The 16,515-nt window shown below is 38.7% G+C and overlaps 2 protein-coding genes across 6 annotated transcripts in view; one reads left to right on the forward strand and one right to left on the reverse strand.

Moving 5' to 3' along the window:
- The window catches only part of LOC148373420 (uncharacterized), a 28,155-nt gene extending 23,825 nt beyond the window's left edge, over window positions 1–4,330 (reverse strand). For 2 of the 4 annotated variants that reach the window (XM_088320368.1, XM_088320387.1), the window contains exons 1-2: window positions 3,784–4,330; window positions 3,480–3,666 (exon numbers count right to left, since the gene is read on the reverse strand). In XM_088320368.1, coding sequence (XP_088176494.1) covers window positions 3,480–3,666; window positions 3,784–3,821 — 225 coding nt within the window. In that variant the 5' untranslated portion in view covers window positions 3,822–4,330. Of the gene's footprint in view, window positions 1–3,479; window positions 3,667–3,721 lie in introns of all 4 variants that reach the window. The other 2 variants (XM_088320378.1, XR_015847191.1) reach the window with 2 other exon arrangements.
- Window positions 3,509–16,515, forward strand: part of nherf1b (NHERF family PDZ scaffold protein 1b) — a 40,863-nt gene continuing 27,856 nt past the window's right edge. The window contains exon 1 of one of the 2 annotated variants that reach the window (XM_088320217.1): window positions 3,509–4,365. In XM_088320217.1, coding sequence (XP_088176343.1) covers window positions 3,820–4,365 — 546 coding nt within the window. In that variant the 5' untranslated portion in view covers window positions 3,509–3,819. The remainder of the gene's footprint in view (window positions 4,366–16,515) is intronic. The other variant, XM_088320134.1, reaches the window with a different exon arrangement.

The following is a 16,515-nucleotide window of genomic DNA, read 5'->3' on the forward strand; positions in this document are numbered from 1 at the left end:
TAGTATTTTAAACACATCAAGTGTTCCCTTTCTAACATACTGGGATGTCTTTTCAAATCTCTGTTTTTCTGGTGTCAGTGATTGAAATTATGATGGACACGACCTAACTGTCAGCGCATTATGTAAATGTGAGCCATATGAAAAATTGCATTGAGTGAATGAATAGAATCTTGAAAGGATCTTGTATAAGTGGCATTAATCATTTCATGTTATTCCATTTATATGTTCATACATGTTTTATTGATGCCGTTTCTTTAGTTGCACTTTAATTATATGGCACTTTTGTGTTAGTTTTGCAAAGTTTTTGGTCATATAGTCGTGCTTTGTACACACGCACCTGGGGCAGCTGCTGGGGGACCTGAGAGCGAGTGCAACGTTGCGTGTGTGTGGAATGAATGAGAGAGGGGCGCAGACGGACATGGCGAATGTAAACCAATGCGAATGAGGAAATCAATAAAAAGTTAACCAACGCACACAGGACTTCATCATTGTCGCCAAAGTGTGCAACTTAAATATACTTTTAAATAAAATTGTAACCCTGCAAAGTAATTCTTATTTTTACTAAAAATACCTGTAATTTGAATACATCTTTTTTTCTGCAATTGTAACAGAATACGACTACATTTTGTTTGTATCCCAATTACGTTTAATCACATGTCTTCCGTCACGCCCCTAGGCTGTGCTTGTACCTTGATCGCCATGTTGACGTTGGTTCTATACTATACAGATTTAAGAATTGACGGTTTGTAAACATGTAGTACATCTGTGATTCACTGCACCATCCCTCACACCACCTCCTCTTTTTCCTCCTCTTCCTTTCACATCTACTGTATGAGTCAGTGTGCATCAGCTTGCATGGCCTTTCTCAATCTTCTACCTCTAATAAGATGAGCACAGATTTAAGCACAACTACTTATCTGTGCTCATTCTCCTGCAGCTTTACGCTTCCCCTTTGTAGGTCAGCGTGCTTGTTTTTGTCCTCTCATCAGTTTCTGCTACATGGGTACCATAAATTTGATTTGGGCGAATATATTCTGCAGTGAAGCCTCAGATTTAGTCTTCAGTATTTTGTTGTATTTTCAAATTTGTTTTCCTATGTACTCTTAAGTTGGACTGATTTTGCTGTGTACAGTCACACACATACTATTGCTACTATACTGTATAGTGTTCATGTAATATAAAAATGTTGTAAAATAAGTCAAAATATAAAGCTTAAGATAAGTAGGTGAACAGAAAAGTCAGAAAAGTTTTTTTTGACAGCCACAAACGTCGATTGCTGTTGAGACGTTAATACTTACTATGGTTGGGTAAGCATTTAAAATATATATTAAAAAAAAATCTGTTACATGAATTTAACCATTTTCCCTTAAATTACTTGTTCAATACCACTATTATTCCAGACAGACACTGAGATTAAAAAAATAATACTGCCTTGCATAAATTGCCCAAAGCTGTAGGTATGGCAACCAGATAAAAACACAATACAGATAGGAAATGTATGCCAATGTGTACATTGGTATACCAAACAAGGAGTACAAATCCCAATATGTTACCATTAAAATCACTTGAAGGCTTCAATGAGCAGCAGTACATAAAAATATTTACTTTTTACTATTCTTTCCTAAATTTGGAATGACTACAGTGTGAGGCTTTAAGCATGAAGTATAGAAAATACCCTTAAAAACAAAAACTACTAAATTTAAAACGATATTGCTTGCAAGGAGCAGACATATCTGAAAACGGAACCGGAAAATTTTACTTGAAAATTATATTGTTTATCTTCCCTCTTTGGAGTGTGAAGCAGTACTATCAGACATTGGTTCTCAACTGGTGGTCAGGACCCAAAAGTGGGCCGTGGACCAATTTTAAACCTTGGTAAAATAATGCCAAGAGCCATTTAAACTTCTTAGAAGGTGATGACAATAAAACCCTGCAAATGTAAGTTGACAGCCACCGTTTCACACCAATGTAAAATACCTTTTAAGTTAGTTTAGACATCTTGAACATGGCCAAACAAAAGCTAAGTGAAGCGTTTTGAATCTCAATAAAAATGTATGTGTGTATTATTTGACCGCTAAATGCCGTCTTATTCGGTAGTGCAACCCTAAAGGAGTGCTAATAAGCACATAGAGGCGACTCATGAGCAAACCGCAACACTTTTCTTATCATTTTTTGCCTTTTACAAGGGTTTTGGTGCTACCTGTAGCAAGAAGATGGCTGTCAATGATGTCAGCTCCCTCTTAGTGAACTTCGTGTAAAATAAATTAAATTTCTCAACCTACGAGTATTTTTAGAATATTTTTTTTGCATGTATTAAATGCATTTTTGTCTATTATTTACATAAGTAAGACTTTTTACCCACTAAAAGGCACTAAATAACACATTGTACCTTTAGAGGGAATATTACTTGAAGTTGTTTTTGTTTTGCTGGTCGTTTTATTTTGTTTGTAAAGCCCCAGTGTGTAATATTTGACCACTAGATGGCACTGTATTGTCTAATGTGAACGAAAAACATTGCCACAGAGCACAGTGTAGCAGCAAGTTGATAGCCAAATATGGCAGCGACCATGGTAGGGATTCCACTTTGTAAAAGAAATATACATTTTTCAACCTATGATATTTAATTTTAAAAAAAATACGATTGTTAGGATAGTTCCGGTTATTTTACCTCGTATTCAAATAAGTCAATATTCAATTTTTTGTGAATAAAATTTTTGGGCACCAATAGGAGGCAATAAATATTATTTTGTACCACACCATGTTATAAACTATAAGGAATTGAATAACATTCCCATACCTGACAACCTCAGCCAATCTATCCCATTATTGATTGCAATTCCTTTATTACTTGATAATAAACCTTCCAACACAACAGACTACCTCTTTACTCACAGCAAGACAGAGTTTGTAGAACAGGCGTGGAGTGCCCGGAGGAAACCCAGGCAAGCACGGGGGAGAACATACAAACTCCGCACAGGAAGTCCGGTAGCTGGATTTGAACCCATGACCTCAGAACTGTACCGCACACGCGCTAACCACTGCTCTGCCGTGCCGCCCCAGAAAATGTACTATTCTACTTAATTATATTTGAACGTCCAAGCTAGTTAATTTTGGAACTTCTTTTTCTAATGAACCTCATTCATGTCGAGCAACTCAGTATCTCACAACAAAATGTTAATTAACAATATTTATCTGATATAAACTACATAAATACACGTTTGAAAAAACTATGGTGTAAGATTAGTTTGTATTTTGTAAGGGAAAATAGAACATTTTGTAAGGGCATGAAGCCCTGGAGGTTGACAGGTATGTGCAAGTAACAAGTCTCAATTTAGAAGGGAGTGCATCCAACTAAAATTATATAATTTCGCATCAAGATATGTTATAAAACAGTAGGGAATTGAACATTATCAGTATGTTAACATTTGCATCGAAGTGGATTTTGTTGCGGAAGCGCGCCTCACGAAATATCCGCTGACCCGTTTCCCATAGCTTTCGCGACTGCTTTGCATGAAGAGGGCAGTTGGGCTGGTCCGTGAACGCACCTCCCTCTTCCTGAGTGGACTTTCTACTTTGGTCGCGCAGAGTGCGCTGACGGAGTTTTCGAACCGGGACCTTCGCTCCTCGCCGATAGCGGAGGACCCAGCCCAAGTCAGACTTTGAACCCTATACTGGGCCAAAGTGAAGAAGGCGCTTAGGGATTTGTTCGATAAGGACTTACACTTCTTCGTTTGACGGAAGAAGAAGCAGCATCCTCAGGGTCGTCTGTTCAGTCTTTCTCACCGGCAACAGGTTGTGAGCCCCGAACGTGAGAGAAGCATGCCGAGTAAAAGTCAGTCCCTGCGGCCCCGGCTTTGCGCGCTGGATAAAGGCGACAACGGCTACGGCTTTCACCTCCACGGCGAGAAGGGGAAAAGCGGCCAGTTCATACGGTTAGTGGAGCCCGACAGCCCGGCCGAGTCGTCGGGGCTCCGCGCCGGGGACCGCCTGGTGTTCGTCAACGGAGACGACGTGGAGAACGAGAGCCACCAGCAAGTTGTAAGCCGGATCAAAGCCACCTCGGGTCGGCTGGAGCTGGTCGTGGTGGACCCGGACACGGAGCAACTCCTCAAGAAACACAACATCAAGTGTCTGAAGGAGTTCGTCGACGATGGCGTCCCGCTGCCATTCGACGACGAGGAGGAAGCAGAGACTCGCCGGGAAAGAGAAGAACACGAGGACAAGAGGACGGAAAATGGAGATGAGCGGCGAGCGGAGGCGGAGGAGGAGCGAAGCGGGGGATCCGGGGGGAGCACGCCCGTACCGGACAGCAACGGAGAGATTCACCCGGACGTCGAGAGGAAACTCAGCGTCAACTCCGATAAGGTGAGGCGTCTCGTCAGGTGCATAGCTGAGGCTCAGTGCGCTCAAGTTTTCACAATCACATGTACTTCAAATTATAACTATTCATTCAACTTTTCTAATCGAGTAAACAAAATAGTTTAAGAAGGTTTCATTCAACCCCTATGTCATACCTGTCAACCTCCACGGCTCCATGCCCTTACAAACTGTCGTTTTTTTCCCTTACAAAATACAAAAAAATCTTACACGATGTTTTTTCAAACGTGTTTATTTATGTAGTTTAACATGTTATATTGTACATGTGTTTCGTTATATCATTCTGTACATATTCTTAATAATAAAATACAAAATAAAAAAATAAAAAAAACAGGAACAATTGTTATCAGCGTAACTAAAATATCCGTTAATAACACTTTACATTTAAATTTGTAAATAAAGATATTTTTTGGAGGAAAAAATGAGTAAACCAAACCACAATATCAACCATTGATGCTTGTATTTTAAATTTGAACGAATGAATTAATGAATATTTTATTTCGAACATTAAAATAAAAACAGAGCAAAAACAATAATTTAACAACAAAATAATGTTTTATTGTTTTAAGTAGCGTCAAACGCTCGCTTCGTTTGCACGAAATAAACGATACAGAGATAGAGGCTACCGCGGCAAACTCGTTTGACTTGAATGATTTGCCGTTTCGTGATAGTCGTTGTATACCGGAAGGTACCCATAATTGACAAATTTGCGTTTTTCCGTACAGATTTTATTGTACGTCGTACACGTCTCAAAATGCATAATAAAGGTACTTTGTACGGCAAAAACGTACAGGTTGACAGGTATGCTATGTAGTGTTTGGGTCTCCAGTGACCCTTTTGAAGATTATAAAAAATAATAACTGATGAGTCTCAGGAGCCATACAATCAAACTAATATGGAAATATAGGGTTTTGAATGCATATAGTGTTATGATGTTGTATTTACTATATTGAGGTCATTTCTTTTTGGTGGTTATACCCAGGATCAAAATTGACCCGCTGACAACGGTTAGAGGTGCCAATTCTTAACACAACATGAGGGATAAATAAAGTGTATTCCTGCTATTATACACTCTAAACATGGCACCCATACTCTTTGGCCTTTTATTTAGGCACGGCTCACAAAAAAACAACATCGATCATTAATAAAAGGAAACATTCAACAATTTGCACAAAACAGCATTACTATAATAAAATACATAGCAGGCTGAAGCCGAGGCCTAACTCTTTTCAGTTGTTTTTTTTTTTTTGCAGTAAAGGACATATTCAACAACAAAACGGAACCTATTCTCACAGTGGAAAAATAGAAAAGAAAACATTGAAATTCATAGGATCGCTGATGACCCCTATAACATAGAATACCCAAATAAACTCTTGGTATATTATTATTTAGTATGTACTGTATATCTAAAATATGTATTAAATATGATTTTAAAAATTAATACGAAGTAGAGACATTTTAATGTCATCCTTTAAATATTTGCATAAATGAATACCTTTTCAGGTTGCAGAATGGCTTTTCCATCTTGTGGGAGAATATTGGACCTAGAAATTATGGATTCACCTGAGATGATGAGTGTCTGCTCTGTAGAGAAACAACTGTTGAGTATTTTGGGGGAGTTTATATGAAGTCTTTTTTGGTCAATATATGCTTGCTTCTACTTATCACTATAATTGTATTTGCTCATTTAGTTTGTATGCTATTTAGTTGGGGTCTCTAGCTAACATCGTGGCCAATAATCACTGAGAAACTTCTGCAAAAAACACATATTTTAATAATTGATAAATCTGTAAAAAATCAGTCAATCTACTAAGATAAAACATTCAACATTATTATCCATTTTCTGATTTGACCAAGAGAATAAGCAAAACTTATTTCTCCCCCCAGAAGTGAAATAATGAAATCACCAGTGTATGTCATAAACATTTTACCTCTAAATGTATCACTTCTACAACATCCCAAATAACTGTGTGCTATTTCAAACTTGAACTAGCCACTGTCACATTTAAAGGGACAGTGTGTATTATTTGACCACTACATGTTGATGCATTGTGTAGTGAGACCAAAAACAAGATTGATAAACCACAAGAAAGATGACAAATTATGGAGTCTCAAAGTGCCCAAAACACACCAAATATCTCACTCTACGAGTATTTTATATATGGTAGTTTGTGTATTTTTGTTTAATTATTTTTCTAAATCAATCTTGTCTTTTTTAATGGATGAAGTTTTGTTATAGTTCATGAATCCCTTAACCACCTGGTAGTAGGGGCCCAATTCCTGTGGTTTGTCTAGGGTACGTACAGCCTGGCAGCCTCCCCCTCTGTCCGTTAAGATTTTCTCCCCACATTAGGTGTTAAATAATACATGCTGTCCCTTCAATGTGTCAATAATTGAAAAAAACAAAACAAAGAAAAAACAAAAAAAATGACCCGGTACACCCTCACATGCGGGCTGACCAATATCATAGATTTCTCAAACAATATTACATTGACCAAATTGTGAGCTGAAATGTTCTTCTTACACCAGCAAAACATTTGTTTGATCCACAAAATTTAGAAAGTCCCTTACAATGAGAGAATAGCAAAAAAATGTTTAAAAAAAATCTAGTCAGGAATTTAAAGCAAATACTGTTTACTGTATCCATTCGATTTGCTATGGCTTGAAATATTTATGGGTTGACATTGGCGGAAGTGTGTCCTAACTCAGCTGCTATGGTTCATAAAACATGCAATTTGGATGTAAGAGGTATGTAACATTTGCATCGAAGTTACCTGACCATTTTTCAAAAAAGAAACAAGTCTTTCGTTTATTCTTTTCTAAACTGTCATGCTGCTTCCTTGTGTGACAGTACCAACACAAGATTACGGTTTTATCCATTACTTTCCATATATGACGGGAAGCCAAAGTGCACCCACACTAGTGATTTAGATGATGTGGGAGGTTTCTGATCCTCGTCATTACTGCGAGAGAATTGCTTATACGCCTTAGACTTTGCATTTTGGCAATCCACAGATGACACATTTTCTGAACCGTAGACGGATCAGTGATGATTCATTGCTTAATTAGTCCTGACTTTCAGCGATCCCAGAATTTATTGACACACACACTTCTGAATTTAAATTCTTGATTTTTGGAATGTGTCAGGAATCTGAAATACCCAAATCCGGTGCCAAAGACTATGCTCACCAAAGTATTTGACATCATACGGCTACATTTTCATGGCCGGCTTTCTATCACATACGATTGAGGTAAGAGCTGAATTAAGTGTGTTTGTGAAATTAGGAATTAGACTGTATTTTACTATCCGAGAGTAAGTTTTTTTTAATTTACAAGCCCCAAATACACCTAGAAATTTCATTACATAAAGCACTCACCATCTGAAAGCAGGTCTAAGTTGTGGTGCATGATCTGTAACAGGATTTAGGGAATTTTTGTCTGTCGTATGTGGATATTGTATTTCATTCATAATGTGAAATCATCAAGTACATGTATAATGCATGACTATATTAATTTTTATTGTTGTTTTTATATTTAATACATCGCCAACCTCAGCAGCTATGAAGAAGATAGTTGACACTTTCTAACTAAGAAAAAAAAATAGATGTCTTATTTGTCGCCAAGTGCCCACATTACACCATCAACCCGTAGGGGTCTTCCTTTGCTTAAATACACAAATATCACAGAAAATAAATACAAAGATAACTAATTAGAGAAATAAAAAAACAGAGTAACCATTATTATAAAAAGAAGAAATAATACTATATTATTTATCTAGAACCATATGAGTGATTGAATACCAGCAGACAATATTATTGTAGTCCATAGTGAGGCCATCCACATGATGCCCTTGAGAATTGGGTTCACCCCTAAGTCCACTTACAGTTAACTCACCAGTGATGGAACCTCGTGATTTATTTTTAATAGTATAGAATTGATAATCAAGCAAGTTTAAACAACTATAAATGTTTTATATCGTGGAATATCATTAAACATTGCCATGGTATAATAAGTCTAAGTCATTCAAAAATTACTTTAAACTATTTTGATTTTTTGAAATGGGTGACTTAATGTTTTTCACAGACATATAGAAGACAAAAGTTTGCATGTTATTAGGCTTATATTGTTTACTTTTCTGAATCCTGTCAATTAATTGTTGATATTTATTGTGAAAAAGTATTCAGATAATCAATGAATCGATGCATAATGTCAAATCAAATAATTATTTTCTAGTTTTGTTATCCTGCACATCAATTATTTTGCCATAATAAGCTAACATGCTAAATGTATTTGATAATCCTAAAATTCCCCTGCTTATATTGCACTGCAATGTTGAACCGCACTGATATGCATCAAGTTGTGCCGTTTGTAAACTAATGTGTGTACGTAGAACACAGAAACTGGTAAAGTAGTGGTAGAAAAGTCTTAGGTGACATTTTCAAGTGAACCCTGCAAATGGGATTAAATGCTGAGAGCAACGTGAAGAATAGCTCCACTGTGTCGCCAACGGAGCGAGCTGCACCCACATGCTTTCCCGGCCGTGGGTACACCGGCTGGATATTTGCTGTGGGTGCCGGAACAGTATAAACAATGTGCTTCAGATCACCAAAACACAATAAGGGCTGGACCACCTTCTCCTTCCAAATATTGTGAAATGGGTTGAATACAACTTTGTTGTTGGCCTTCTAATGGGTGGCAGTCAAGGCTGCACCAGTTACCTGCCGTGAAGCACCAGACAAGATACGGAAAATAGCCGCGATGTGCAAAGAGGGAAACAGCGTGCGGAGAAAAGCGTTACAAAGGAACGCATATCTAGAAAAAAGTAATTATTTTTCTTAGTAGCAAGTTCTGTAACATGGTCATAATGTCATTTTGTAACTCAACAGTCGTTACAACATGGTGCGTTAAACTCTTTTAAAAGCAAACCATCAAATACAATGTCTACTGCTCTTTGATGGTACCTTCCCTTGCCCACAAAGTTACACATAGCCCTCAACCTGCCAGCAGTACAACACTGTATGCACGATTTATGAAAAGTCGGTATTTTTATATCTATTTACAAAACCCAACTGAATACAGTTACGGTGGCGCCGTCTCCAGCAAAGCGTACGAGAGTCTGTAATTCCTCCCTACTGATATTCTCCCTACCATATCCATTCACATCCAAGCTGCATTTACAATATAAAATAAAATACTGAAAACAGGTGGCCAGTTTAGACGTGCCTATTTGGTTATATGTTACCAGCAGGCCGTTCGTGGAAAGGGCGTACGGCTTATACAGGAACAATGAAATAAATGGAGCAAACCTGAAGACAGAATTTATGGTAAACCTGTGCTGAATTTGGTCTTTTTATTTATTAAAAATAGTTTTACAATACACCATGCCTGAAAATAAAAAATAAAATGTCTTTGGCATTACCCAGAAATGGAGAAAGAAATGTTCATGCTGTTTGAAGCCAAAAGCAAAAATGGATATGGCGCGTCTTAGCTGTGTTAGTTTGCAAGCTCTCAAGATTACACAAGCCAAGAAATATGAAGGGCTCACCACCTACACAGATTGCTGTGCGTGTTTTCTCCTATATCTTTATTACAGTATGTGGCTATTTTAAAGCAATTTTAGGGGGTCGCCTTCAATGTGAATATAAGTTGTAGTCAGATAGTTACTTTCAGAGTAACTTGCTACTTTTGGGTGTCAGTATTCTACCGGATAGCGGATTTACTTTCTAAATGAAGTTACTAGTAACCGTAACTAAGTACTTCTTTCAGTAACGCGCCCGACAATGCTCGGAAACTAGTATTATTGTTCCAAAAGAAACAGTTTACAATGAAAACCAAACCACAAGAAAAGGACACAGTGATTGTCCACTAAATCTCCTTAAATCCCACCAAATGAACCTTTTGAAGTCTTTGTTTGTATGGGGAGCTAACACGGCATCGGGTTCATTTAAAAAGACGAAAAGCATCTTCATCTACCGTGCAACATCTGTCCTCTACGGCAATCTGGTTGTTTACCCCCTTGGCTGTTTGTGTTTGTGTGACTGTCTGAGCCTCCGTCTTTGCTTTCATCAGTTGTGAGAAGTGATGACAGGCCAGCACGTCTGCGCCCAGCAGCAAAGTGTGTCTCTTACTTATTTGTATCTGCGTGACTGACCTCCATATTTAATGGAGGCCCCGGAACTTGTAAACTGAAGAGAGTACATTTGTTTTTAGTTTATGGATCAATCAAGTTATTCATTTAAGTACATATTTAAAAAATCAAATATCAAAGACATATCTTCATCAATGAGATTTGTTTTCTACAGTTAGCTTGATTTACACAAAAATAAACATTCAGCTAAAAAAATAAGAGACCTTGCCCGAAATGAGCCACTTTTCATTAACAAAAACAACAAAACAAAAAAAAAACTTTTAAAGGCTCTAGCATTTGTTTAACAAATAAAACTACTATATGTGTTTCTCAACCTTTTTTGAGCTAAGGCACACTTGTAGGGGACCAACATCATTCAGTTTCATGCTTTTCTTTAAAGCTTAATATATCGTTTTGCCTAAATTGACAGTATTCAATTTTTCCTATCATGATTTCTCACTGCGGCTCAGGAGATAATCAAACTAATAAAACAGCTTCATGAAATGAAATAAGTTAATAAAGCCCCAGTGTGTAATATTTTGTTGGGGTTGTCCATCGATTCGATGATGACCATCTTCTTTTATTTGTGAGTCTGCTGATGTTTGAACAGTCCGATCCTGGATTGTGGTCGGAGACTCAGGTAAAAGAGGATACCTGCGCAATGACGGTTTTTAAAGTGGCGTAAGGGGTGCGCTTTCCCCAACGCCACTATCTTGATTGTAAAGAAGATGGTTCCAGTGGCAAGGGAGACCCTAGACGACCGACATCTTTCTACAACTGCAGGCGGCTAACGGGATCCAGGTCTGTAGGAAACCGCCTCAAAGCGTGCCGCCACCAGCTTTTGGGATATTGTAATATTTGACCACTATATGACACTCATTGGTATGATAGCTAATGTAGTTTTGCCTAGTATTCAAATCATTTTTTTTAACTGAATAATTTTTTTTGTGCCACTAGGAATGACTAAATATTACACACTGTCCCTTTAAATATATTTCCCTCTCCATGTGTTGGCCTGGAGAGGGATGGGCGCCACCAGGCTGTACTTGCCCAAGACACACCACAGTAAATGGTGCCCCTACGACCCTAGTGGTTAAGGGATCCAAACCCCCACACACCCACTGTTTCATATAATTAATGTATAAAAGATTGGGCAATTTTCTCCGGCACACTGGACAAGGTCTCACGATACAAAAGTGTGCCACGGCACACTGGTTTAAGAAGACAGCTCTATACTATGCTAAAGTATGCCGCACTAATGTTAGGTTTATAAAAATAACTGATCTCTTGGACTTTTTAGCCAATCATAATGCAAATCTGTGAAAAACTGTGAAAGGTGAAATGTGTTTTAGTGACATGGCGCTATTCATTTCCCTTTTATTTTCTTTGTTATTGTATGTGTGTGTCTTGCTGTCGGTCACCCCTCTTGAGGGATATGACCAAGGTAGATAGATAGATAGATGATTGATCATGGAAAAAAAATTGAGAACAGTTTTATGATTTTTCGTAAAACTAAAAAAAAACAACTATGTCTTTTTCAACTCTAATTACCGAAAGTACAGATATCTTAAAACTTGCAGTAAGCAAGGAAATTACAAACCTATATACCCTATATACTGTATACCCTATATACTGTGCTTTTTTGTGCTTTAAAGATGATGACAGACCCTTATTTTTGGTGGACATTTTATCACTTGATGTGGTGACGTTGCCTATTGCTTTCCTGCACATTCCCACACTCACCTTCAGTATCTTTATCTTCACATTCAAATATACTCTTCACCATCGGGAGAGCATGGTTGTAACCATGGCAACCATGTTAGCTTCTGCACACATATAGCTCCTCCAACGCTCTTTTGTGTCACATCAAAGACACAACGCCGGACCGGCATTCTTGGATGTCACTGCGCCTGCTAAACCAGAAGTGCATGTGTGTTTGTACACACTTGCGTGTGTATCATCGTAGCTGGGCCACAGGGTTTGGGCACAGGAATGCTGCACAGGATGCTAGAGAAAATCCTGGGCTGTAAGCCATAGTAGAAACACACGCTGAACTGAAAGCAACATGGAGAGGCTAAAATCCCTGGAGTTCAATTTACACTTTAGCTTAGTCCCAGTTTGTGCGGACTCACACAAGATCCCTGCGACTTGTTGTGAAAATTGGAAAATTGCTTGATGAAGCAGAACGTCATGTCTCTCTCGTGAATTGTACTGTTATTCCATCTGCAGACTGCATCGAACGTAAACAAGCGGTGTGTGTTTAGACGACATAAACCAGCTAGTCTTTGTATTTTTGGATTGGGATTGCATTCAATTTTAGCCTAAGGCTAGGATGCATTTGCAAAGCATTTGCACAACTATACAACCTGTGATTGTGTATATATTGCGTTAGTTTACTGTAAACCTTAACTGCAAGTATCTATAAACAGCTTCGAAAAAAACCTACATTTTAACGCCTCCATTGCAATGCAAATGTGAAATTCATGTTGAGGGTGCACTGCACAACCTCTTTGTCTGAATATAAATACTGCTCTGTGAGCCTCTTATTTGATTTGATCCATTTCACTTTGCCAGATCTGATGTCTTGAGGAAGAGCAAGAAAGATTTTGGGAATAAAAAAAGAGCAGCAGCTACAACAAAGATTTTTGAGTCATGGTATTTTATCGAGCCTTTCTGTCATCCTGTTACTATCTGTGCACTCCATGGACCGTAGAAAATTTGTGCTGGTTTCCTGTCATTGTTAGTGCTGGAAGGTGACCCCACCTTGTCTTCTTGATTGTCCTCTGACACACGCCCTCATCACAGAGGTTGTTTGCTTATGTGAAGGTCTAAACAGGGATATACTGTACTGTGGCTCAACCTTCTATAAACTACGTCATGATCTTTGCACAGCACACTGTTGCCTACTTTATTAGACGATTCAAACCTCAAACACCGTGGTTGAAAAAACATAAGGCTTACAACACGTACACATTTATGGCATATTATGTGCACTGAACTGAACAAGTCAAGTGATTAAAAGCATTTTGCTGATACTGATTCCGTGACTGAGATAACGCAACATTGGCAATGACACAGAATATATAAAACAATAAAATGTAACAGATGCAGATACAGACAAGTTAAATATTAGTCAAGGTTCAAAGTAAACAGAAAATCCAGCTGATAGTGTGTTTTTTAGTTTGTGTATTATCCATACACATTGCATGCATCACAGTTACGCATGGCGAGTGTGTGTGTGTGTGTGTGTGTGTGTGTGTGTGTGCGCGCGCTGTGTGTACCGTATCCAATCATATATGTGATTCATTCAGGGCCGCCTGTCATCTCAAAGCGTACATGTCGAAAGTTTTACATTCTGTCTGTGCACTAGTGTGTTTTTGTGACGTCATACCCATGCGATATTGTTCAAGAATTGTGATTCATGCCTGTAATTGCTTTTGCCAGTGGAATCCATGAAAAATGTGCAAATCAGTTAATGTTGGCAATGATGCAGGTATAATAACCAAATGATAACACATAATCATTTGAAAAAATGATACATCGCTAAAAACAAACATGTTTCTAGCGCTATAATCGTTTTAATACAAGCATAATGGCTCGACTTGGCGTTACCGGGCATGGCGTTTTGGGGCATTTTAATTGAGCACAATTGTTGAGGCTGTGTTTTGTTAAATCAGCCACTAGGTAGTGCCAAAGAGTAGTATTACTGCATGCAGTTCCAGAGCCGCTTGTACACGAAAGGAGATGGTTACCCATTTTGTTGGTGATTATTGGTAGTGCCTTGACACAGAACTTACCTAAAGACACTCCCAGAAGCCTAAGGTACTAATTTGTAAATTTGAACATAAAACGGGTCAGCCATTTCGGAGCCTATTAGCCACATATGAACACACACACACATGCACGCAACTGAGGATTTATATAATAGCTAAGTGAGATTCAAAGTGCACCATAAAAACAGGACTAAAGCCTAATTTTTGGTCTCCTTGAAGCAAGGTTCTGTGTAGAGTCACTGTGTGGAGTCACTCAGAGATCTAAGCTGACTCATGTCACATTCACATGCAGTATTTAATATTTTATTGTCAAAGCCTGAAGCCAGCTTCCCTCTATGACAGAGAAGGGCAATATTTTTTTTAGCCCTATTAATTTATTGTCTGCTCCTATCTTCGGTGTTTTTTCTTCCCGTTTTGACAACTACACTATGGATTACTTCTATCCTATGGGACATGGGTTTTAGCGCACAAAAAATGCGTGTATTCAAGGAATTTCAACTCCTTGCCCTGAAGAATTCTCGTGCCGGCGTGATGAAGGGGCCTATCGTGGAAGAAGAGCCGGAGCTAGCGAAGCGGCTAGCGGCGTTATAAGTCTTCGGTACCATCCGTAATCATGGTAAATGCGAACTCACGACCAAATAAGATCATCGAGTGCTGGTGGAAAACATCGAAGCGCACAGGGAGCGCAGTTGCTGTGTTTTGCGGAAACGTGGCTCACGTTTAGCATTCCGGACGCTAACGTGTAGCCACCCGGAGCTACCCGGAGCAATCCGGCTTCAACGCCGCTAAAAAGAGACACGAAAGCCGGGGGGAATCGGAGAGGAGGCGGACTTGCTAACACGAGGTGGTGTATCCCTGGATTTTCACAAAGAAAATATTTCCATCTGCCGCAGGGATGTCAAACTTTTGGACTGGCGTGACGTCATCCACTCCGCTACAAGCACACCTAGGGCATCATGTTCATCTGTTAATAAACAACGGGGTAGACTGCTGGAAGTGTGAATTTCCCTATGGGGATGAATAAAGTATCTATCTATCTATCTATCTAACTATCTATCTATATCTATCTATCTATCTAGTCCAGGGCCACATTTAGTTGAAAAAATGGGCAAGGTTGCCGCAACAGAAATAACAAAAATGAACTAATTTATGTTGGCCTGGAGAGGGGTGGACACCACCAGCCTGTACTTGCCCGAGACACACCACGGGAAATGGAGCCCCTACTACCCTAGTAGTAATATCAGCAATCAGATTGCAAATCGACAGACTGTGGAATCTCAATTAGCCAATGTGATTTCATAAAAAGAGGCTTACCTGGAGCAACACAAATATTTGGCACTGCGACTTATATAATACAAAAATACTTAACGTTTATTTTCCTCAAAAAATTGTGGTTTCCTGAGCAGTTTTGACAACTGAAAGTCTTAGTTTTTAACATCAACAAGAGAGGAGGAGGCAATCATGCAAATATGGTATGTTCTACTTTATATTGTTAATGTATTAGTTTGTTATAAAAAGTACACAATACAATAAAACACACTGGCTATGTGTTTAAAATTTGAAACGTATTTTTCCAATTTCTATTGGAGGCCTGTAAAAAATTAATAGTATATGAATTTGTCTTGCTTGCAAAAGATTTAATGAGATATGAGCGAATTAAGATACGAGCCAGGCCGTACAACAAATTACATTTGGAGATCAATGACGACATCAGTGTATAGAAGATTTTTTACAATATTGAGTGAAACAGAATGGAGGAAGTTTTCAATATTGTCTCTGTTGCATGGTGGGAATGGAAGACAGATGAATGGTGGTGAGTCTATTTCAGGGTAAGGAGCAAGTCATTTCCCCCTCCACCTCCGACAGGGTGCGGCCCTCCCGCTTATTGTCCGGCCAGGGTGGTGAACCTTTAGTCGAATGGAATGTGGCATTGTGGACTCTCGCTCCGGTACAGTCAAATTCACCATCACTATAAACACAGGCACCCACTTTACATGCATACACACAAGGTCTAAGTTTAAAACCCTGCCTGGGCCACACTGGCCTCAGACCCGTGACAGTAGGGTTGTTGTTTAGACCCGCGTCACAAAGATGTATTAGAGGGAGGGGTCATTATGATTTGCATACACTACATATTGACAGCAACTGTAAGTAATGACGTCTTTTTATCAACATCAGGCTTGGGTTGTATGAATCACAGTCAGTGTTGGGAGTAACGCAATTACATTTCTTGGTGAC

This window comes from Urocampus carinirostris, chromosome 1 (assembly GCF_059441175.1).
Source record: "Urocampus carinirostris isolate Australia breed hairy pipefish chromosome 1, RoL_Ucar_1.0, whole genome shotgun sequence".
In the NCBI taxonomy this organism is placed as follows: Eukaryota; Metazoa; Chordata; class Actinopteri; order Syngnathiformes; family Syngnathidae; genus Urocampus; species Urocampus carinirostris.